Source organism: Cucumis melo, chromosome 7 (assembly GCF_025177605.1).
Source record: "Cucumis melo cultivar AY chromosome 7, USDA_Cmelo_AY_1.0, whole genome shotgun sequence".
Lineage (NCBI taxonomy): Eukaryota > Viridiplantae > Streptophyta > Magnoliopsida > Cucurbitales > Cucurbitaceae > Cucumis > Cucumis melo.
Window position 1 is genome coordinate 11,692,893 of NC_066863.1, and position 8,539 is coordinate 11,701,431.

At 36.7% G+C, this 8,539-nt stretch overlaps 1 protein-coding gene across 1 annotated transcript; it reads right to left on the bottom strand.

Moving 5' to 3' along the window:
• Window positions 1-977: 977 nt before the first annotated feature.
• Window positions 978-8,297, bottom strand: LOC103502423 (nuclear cap-binding protein subunit 2). Its single transcript, XM_008466359.3, has 8 exons — window positions 7,865-8,297; window positions 6,912-7,135; window positions 6,204-6,342; window positions 6,085-6,118; window positions 2,240-2,347; window positions 2,101-2,148; window positions 1,889-1,998; window positions 978-1,328 (listed from the first exon to the last, which is right to left on the bottom strand). Exons 1-8 carry the CDS (start codon window positions 7,880-7,882, stop codon window positions 1,254-1,256), a joined length of 756 nt encoding a protein of 251 aa, XP_008464581.1. The 5' UTR covers window positions 7,883-8,297; the 3' UTR covers window positions 978-1,253.
• Between the last annotated feature and the right edge of the window lie 242 nt (window positions 8,298-8,539).

Below are 8,539 nucleotides of genomic sequence, written 5' to 3' on the forward strand. Positions count from 1 at the left end.
AAGAAAAGAAATAAAAATAATTGAGAAAAAGAAAAAAACCAATAAAAATAATTGAGAAAAATGAAAGGAAACAAATAAAAATAATTGAAAAAAAGGAAAAGAAAACAAATAGAAATAAATTGAGAAAAAGGAAACCAATAAAAGTAAATGAGAAACGGAACCGAAAAAACTATTTTTCTTTTCCCAATAATTCTTTATAAAATGAGAAAAGTTTCTACTTTTTTTTCAGAACGAGAAGCAAGAAACTTTATCAAACACCTCTATTTCTTAAAAAATGAAAACAAAAACAGGAACAAGAATGTTACCAAACAGCCCCTAACTTCTTTGTTTTTCGTTTTTTTCTGTTTTTTTTTTTTTTTTCTTCTTTTACTTCCCCTCTCTGACCAGTCACCAGGAAACTTTGTGCTGTAGAACGGGGGATAGCCAACATTTGACTGGATACTCTTCATCAACAGATTCAAAGTTTAACTAACCATTTTCCAAAGCCTCAAACTGATTTCACCATAAGAATCTGGAAAATATGGGGTTGACAATTCAACATCATTTTCCTATTACATCACATTATTAGACTACCTTTTTAACCTTTTATTTGAATTTGTGGGTTGTTATCCTTCTGCTTCTAAAGGAGATAAACTGAATGCAGATTGTGTTTTACCTTCGTGGGTCACCTCTGCCATAAAATTGAGGTGTTTGTTGGACCTTTTATCTGTTGGCTTGAAGTTTCACTTTTTTCAATGGCACAGTTCAAAATTCAATCAAATTCGAAAGCATTTCCAAATGGCACACATCTTGTAAGAGGGTTGATGGATCAATATTTTTGTACCATGCAAATGATTTCATTCAATAAAGACTTCCCAGACCATCGTCGAATTGATGATAACCACAGGAAATCACTCGATAAATTTCACCTTCTTACATACCAACAGCATTCCTTCCAACCAGCGTCCATGTCAAGCAACCAAATGCTACACACTTCCTTAAAAGTACTTGGAAGATAATTGAATTCTACATTTTTCTCATGATAGTTCCGACAAAACGCCTACTTGGTTCTTATAAAAATAAACAGTACACAGCCATTTCTAGTCATTCCTTCATTAAAGAAAACACAAAGTACCTAGTGGTATGAAACAAAAAATAACTCGTTAGTTTTTACATCTACAAGTAACGAAATTGTCCTTTATGATCTGCTGAACTACAAAACACCAATGTAAATGATTACTCGCATTATGATTGATATGAAAACACCACTGGGGTTAGTGTCGCTGCTTTCGGTCATCGTCATCCTCTTCATCAGAATCACCACTCTCGCGGAACCTTGGATTCTTCTCCTGTAACAGCCCAAATTGTAAATTACTGAAGCATGGCAATATATACATCCAAACCACACAAAAAAAACAGTATACAGGATAATGGTTCTAATAGCTGGTGACAAGTTTTTATAACTTTTTCTTTAAAATTGGTTTTGAAGTGATTTTGGAATGACTAAGGGCATGGTCAGGTGTGATTCTGAAATGGTTAGAACCACTAGCATTTTCAAAATCACTCTAAAATATGCTTTTAGTTATTCAAAACCAATTTTGATATGAAAATTAAATTTAAGAGTTAAAAATTAAAAATTAAATCAAACTTAGGTGATTGAATGCATATTTCGAAGTGATTAAGAGCATAACAAAAAGTTATTTTAACAATTTCAAAATAACTCCGAAACATGCACAATATACTTCTATTTCAAATATTAACTCATTCAAAATCACACTTGGTTGTATCTCCCATTTTAGTGTAGAATCAATGTTAAAATGACCCTTCAAAAACTACTTTCAACAAATCTCTTTACAAAAGTCATATTACTCTCAAACATGTTCCAAGGAAGGCATCGTTTTGAAATTACCGGTCTCGATTCATAATTGGAGTTTCTTCTAGACTCGTAATCTGACGTTCTTTTAGAGCTTTCATGGGCATGGCGATCATCATCTCGGTAGCGCTTACGATGATGGTAATCTAGTTTTTCAAACAATATTGTATTCCGATTAATATCGGTAAACTGCAAGCAAATAAACTCCCATACATGGATGATTCAAAAATGCTTTAGAAATTTGATACCTCTACCATGACGATGCCCATGTCCATGGCTTCCACCATGTTTTCCATCTGCAAGAGGAAAAGAAAAACGTGAATGGCACATCAAATCAATAACGTTTATACATAATATCTATACATAGCATTCCTCAAAGCAACTTACACTGAGTCATAACTGGTGCCATAGAGCCTAGTGAACCAGTACCATAATCCACAAGCTGCCTCTGTGCTTCCAACTCTTTCTGAACCAACTTTCCATAGCCACCTCTACGTTCAATTAATTAAGGGAACTAAAAAGAAATATGAAATTTAAAGGACGGTAGGTGTAAAAAAATTAACATTATCAAAGCACTTGCATATAAATGAGTTGTGATATTAAATTTAACAAAAGTTTAGAACATGTGTCACATGCCAATTGAAGAACAAACAAGAAAAAAGAATACGGTAGGGTCATGATCATTAATGTTACACAACTCAACAGACTAAATGAGTTCATTTTGAGTAGAAAAATTACTGGTTTAGGGTTTCAGTACAGTTCAAGAATGCAATATAAATGCATGCAAGGTGGATTCTTGCTAATGGGGTTATAGATCCCTCTAGGAAATATTTGCCTCTAGTTGTAATCTAGGAAGCATGAATACCCGTTTTAGGTCATGTACCAATGTGGGGCATGTAAATGTAGGAATCTTGACAGTTCTTATAAATCTTGACATTTCTTTTAAATCTTTATAGGATCTTCTGTTAGTACTTTAAATCTATTGTATTTTGCCATCAATCAACAAGGACCACATCTCACAAGGGTCCCTAAACCCTAAACCCTAAACCCTAAACCCTAAACCCTAAACCCAAACCACAAAAATGACCTTTTTCTCTAAAAGGCGAATGGATGAGGAACTTCCTGATCATCACACGAAAGTCCCTTTTTTGGCTAGCAATCCTGACATCAAACTCCTGCAGAAACCAGCTCCACACCGCCCTTGTATACTGACAGTCCCAAAGGAGATGATCTAGGTCTTCCTCCCCCTTCTGACAAAGAAACAACAGAAAGGACTCATTACCGAAGTCATCTTCCTAGCAAGCATGTCTAGTGTTCACCTAAACAAGAAAACCTTGCTAAGTGAAAGAACCTAATTTTCTTAGGTATCTTAATCCTCCGAACCACATCAAAAGTCAATTCCCTTTCAAGAGAGGGATCCATCCAGCAACAATCTAAAGAAAGATTTACAAGAGAATCCTACACTAGGCTTAGGACTCCAAATACGAATATCCCTCCTCCCAACCACAAAATTGCACTCATCCAATAAAGAAAGAAGAAATATGCCACCTCTGTTGTTTCCCCATTGGCTAAAAGACAACAGAACCCAAAAGAAAAAGACACAAAGTTCCCACAGATCAAACCAAGAGTATAGATGCCAACAAATTTTGGGAGGAAGACAAATGATAAATATGGGGAAAGGTACAGCAAACTATCCCCACCCATTGATCTTCCCATAAAAACATTTCCTTACCATCCACCACAATATAACGAACTAGATGAGAAAAAGTAGGAAAATTCAAATGAAATATCTTTCCACGAATTCCGATATCTGCCAACTCCTTTTGCCACCCAATCAAAGGATGATTACCACACTTACTTGCAATGATCGATGCCAAAGGGATACGGGCTCAAGGAAAAAGGCCATAGCCACATTGCCAACAGAGCTTTATTATGAACCCTTTAAATTGGCAATCTCCATCCTCCTAGTTAATGGGCCGACCAACCATCTCCTAACTATCAAATGAGAGCCCTTCCCTTCATCACTCTTTCCCAAAGAAAATCTCTCATCAACTTCTCCAAGCTCTTACAAACCAAATAGGAACCCCAAACAAGGAGAGATAATACTCAGAAATGCCACTCGAAACCGATCTGATCGGAGTTAGCCTCCCGACTTTGGAGAGAAAACCTTTCTTCCACAAAGCTAATCTTTAACAGATCTTTTCAGAAATAAGGTCCCAAAAAGATACAGCTCTTGAACTACCTCCTCCCAGTAGGAGCCCAAGGTAAGATGAAGGAAAAGAACCAACCACAACGATCACATTTGCCCATCTCCTAAGCTTATCCTGATCACAATTAATCCCCAAAATCTGGCACTTACTCCCATTAATCTTTAAACCTGATATGTCCTAAAAAAACCCACCATGTGATTAAGGTTTAAGAACTCCCAATTGCCAAAGCAAAACCCCATATTGTCAACAAACTGAAAATGCGACAAGGCAACCTCATTTGTACCAACCCTAAATGGTTTGGAAAAGTTTCCTTCCATCCCTTTAAAATGAGCTGACTTAAGCCATCCACAATGAGTAAGAACAAAAAGAGAGGTAAAGGATCTCCATGTTTGATACTCCACTAATGAGAATTGAGTAATTCAAGGCCTGTTTAGTAGAGAATCTGAAAACCAAAATTTGAAAGCAAGAGATTCTATGTAAACAAAGTTGTATTTTATGTCTTTCAGATATGTGTTTCGTTACACTTTCAGAAATTGAATTCTAGTTTGATACTAGATATTTATAAATCATAAAACTAGTTCTTACTTCTCCACTAAGATTTAGTTGACAATAAGCTATTATTAATTTATTAATTTACCAAACATATATTTGTTGAACTCAGTGAATCTGAAAAAATAAAATAGAATCCAAATTCTCTACCAAAAGGCCCTAACATTCCTAATGCAACCCCACAACCACAACCTCCATTTATACCCAAAGCCTTTCTTCATCATCGCCTTATCCAAAAACTCCAAATCAACGTGCATGATCATAAGCTTTTTCAAAGTCAAGTTTAAAATCATTACCCTCCTCCTTATTTTCTTGACAGTTCTCAATGGCTTCATTGGCTATAAGACCCTTATCCACATTCTACCTCCCCGCAACGAAGGCTTCCTTCGTCTTAGAAATAGTTGAGGGCATCACTTTCCTTAAGCAATTAGCAAGAACCTTGGCCAGAATCTTATAGACACTTGTTATGAAACTGATGGGCTTGAACTCCTTCACCCTATTGGCATGCTCCTTCGTAGGAATTAGACACAAAAGTTTCCACCATAGATTAGTTCAAGATACCTCCCGAAAAACTCTTTAACCCCCCCCCCCCCAAATCACCCTTAATAAGATCCTGATTATCTTGGAAAAAAGCCATGGAAAAACCATTTGGACCCATCACTCCCACAGACTGCCTTCCTGTTTCCTCCAAAGTGCAAGGAACCACAAGCTCCTCATCCTTCCTACTCGAAATGGGCCATAAATCAATGCCTTTTACAAACAGTTTCACCTGAAAAAGCCAAAAGAAACTGTCCCTCAACCTCTGCGTCATCTCTAGTACACTACCCACTCTCCAAAATCAAAGGGCCAATAGCAGTTCTTGTTCCTTCTACCACTAGCCAATCTATGGAAAAAGCCAGTGTTGTAGTCCCCTACCTTAGCCCATCTAACTTTAGCGTTTTAACCCCAACTAATGCTCTCTTTTCTGATGCAAAATCTCCGGTAGACCATCCCTCTCCCCTTCCTAGCAAGGATCTCTTTCTTTTTGTTCTTGATGTCTCCGAAGACTTCTCTATTCCACACTCTAAGGCTTCCTTTTAGAGCCCTGAACTTCCCCATAAAACGATAACCTTCCCACTTCCCTTGAACTATGGTATTCTACTAAGAAGAGATATTAGCCTTAAACGGAGGGATTTGACGACAAGTTAACATAAAATTGAACAAAAGGACTAAATTGTTACCATTTTTAAAGTATAGGGGCCAAATAGTTACTTTTGAAAGTTTAGGAACCAAATTGTTACTTTTATGAAAGTTGAGGGACTAATAATGATTTTTAACCCGAACTTCATTATATGAAACTAGATTTCTGTACTTGTGTTTAGAATCTTTAGATTGCACCAAAGAAAAAGTGTGATAGAAATCAATAGTATAATAAGTATCTGCATATATAAAAGTAAGTATGTAAGTAACAGTCTTGAAAAGAAAAAAGGATATCAGGATCATAGTCTGTTCGATATTCATCGCGCACCTGTGAACAACAAAGCAAAAGGAAATAAACAGGAAGTGATGGTAAACTCCCAAGACATGAATGTGACAAAGATCAAAAACAGTACCTGTCCACCACTTCGACCACGGCCCCATTGCCTGCCATCCTGAAATCCCCAATCAAAATCCACACGGATGGGACGATCATCAAGAATTGTTCCACTTATATATTTAACAGCATCCTCGGTATCCTCCCGAGAATAGTATCTAACAAAGTACAAATAAAATAAGCAACCATTAAAAAGATTTGCCCCATAATTTGAAAGGCTTAGAGGCAGTTATATGTAACTCGTGTCTTTCAAGAATGAGAACCAAAGGCATGAGATGAGCAAAACAATCACAACGTTGAAATCAACCCATATAAAATATCACTCACTATCAACTGCATTCAAGCATTTAAAATAATTTGCACTAAACAGGTGACAATCATGACTCACGAGGATAAAAACTCATGGGAGCATATGAAGTGATATCTATGGACAGAACAAAGCAGTAACTGCATTAATGAACCACAGATAGAAATCGGAGTATCTAAAGAAACGTCATCATAATATTAAGTTACAAGGTCTGTAACACATATGGGTAGTTTTGAAGAGAGTACTCTCTCCCTCTAGTATCATACTATCAACAGCATACAGTTTTGAGCAGTAGACATAGACGAATAAGTTTTGTAATTAATTCAATGGTAGAACCAATGGTAGAGAAGTGTATGCTTGAATATTCATAAAAAGTATAACCAGATATTCTATAGTTAGGAAGAACTACGGAAGTCTTACAGGACAAAACAAAAGCCACAAGGCGTTTTTGAATTCTTATCCAAACCCATGATTATCTTTTTAATTTCTCCAGCTCGAGAAAAAAGCTCATATACTTGCTCTTCTGTCGTATAAAAGGACATATTTCCCACATAAACAGTGGTTGAAGTCTGAAGTGCCACTTCAAATTCATCTTGTGATCCATGAAATCTTCTATCCCGATAAACAGATAGCTTTGTTGGGTCCTACAAAAGATAAAGTTGGAAGCAGGGCTCTTGTCTTAGATTGAATAATAAGAAAATTATCAATCATCTAACTACTTATGTGTGACATTATTCCTTTCAAACTAATTTGAGCTTTGACTGCTTTCTTCATTTTAACATTAAGACACTACGTTCTGTAATAACAATAATCAGAGTACCCTTGCCATAAAGGTGACAATTGTCAACTACAATGCAACAGATTTAGCATATATCCTCAACCGACCAAAAGTCCAGATATTCAAATCTCACCAACTCAACTTAACTCAAAAGAATGGTGAAAAAACTATAATACCGACCAGAAGCTATAAAACGATTATGAGGTACAAAATCCATACCTTTTGGGATAAGAAACAACAACCATTAGTTAAGATCATTTATACCGGAATGGGGGACTAGGTTTAATTTATCCAACACGTACAGCCACCGCAACATGATTAACATACTTTGAAACACCAACGGCCTACTCCCCCGACCCCCAAACTAAAAATGACAACATCTGGCACTAGAAGGAGTCTCGCAATTAAAATGAATCGAAATAAAACACACCCTTAATCCAGTTCATATAAACTCTGAAACATGTCTGAATAGGACTTATAAAGACGTGTTTGAAACTTTGACACCCCAATAAACCTAATGGAGCCGAAAACGAATTAACTCGGGAATGAAATATTAACTGCAGGAAGAGATGTTGGAAACGAAAAAACAATTTACCTTGAACAACGAAGCCATGAACCCTAGAACAACAAAATCTGGACCAAAACTCGAAACCCAGTTTAGGTAGAGCAACTATATATCAAGTGTTGGGAAGTTGGGACGTTAATTACTCAAGGCGAAGAACAGAAGGGAAAAAGAAAGAAGCAGAGGAGCAGAGATTAGAGGCGGTTAAAATGAAAGCTCGTTCAACTGACTCTATTCGCACCAGAGACACAACAATGATGCTTGCTGAGTTGGGCGTTCTTCTCGACGCTGAGAAAAAGGTAATCGGCAAACAACAAGCTTCTGTCGAGCGTCAACCAACGGCAACGGCAGCCTTTCAGACCTGGACGCGCGCGGCCAGTGGTGGACGATTTTGGAGCAATAGTAAGAGGAAGGCAAATCGATATGGGCAAAATCGTAATAATAACTCAACTTTGGGTTAACGGGATAGGAAAGGGCAAATTGCAAAAATAAACAGGGATATTACAACCAAAAAAAATAGGCCAATTTTAGAGGGACAAATGATTTTTGAGGATTGAATTTAAAAAGATTAAGTTTGGAGGACAAACTGATAGTAAGATGTCAATTTTACCTTACCCAAAGTGGAAAAAAATTGACCTTTCCCGCTTCGATTTCTTCTCCTCTACTATGGTGTCGCATTCATCTTCTTCTCCGATGAACGTCGATGAG

Excerpts from the sequence above, each read along its gene's own strand:
- LOC103502423 (XM_008466359.3), bottom strand. Across the intron at positions 6,119-6,203 it reads GTGGTCGAAGTGGTGGACAG|GTGCGCGATGAATATCGAAC; the intron begins GTACTGTTTTTG and ends TGTTGTTCACAG. Across the intron at positions 2,149-2,239 it reads GGCACCAGTTATGACTCAGT|ATGGAAAACATGGTGGAAGC; the intron begins GTAAGTTGCTTT and ends TTCCTCTTGCAG.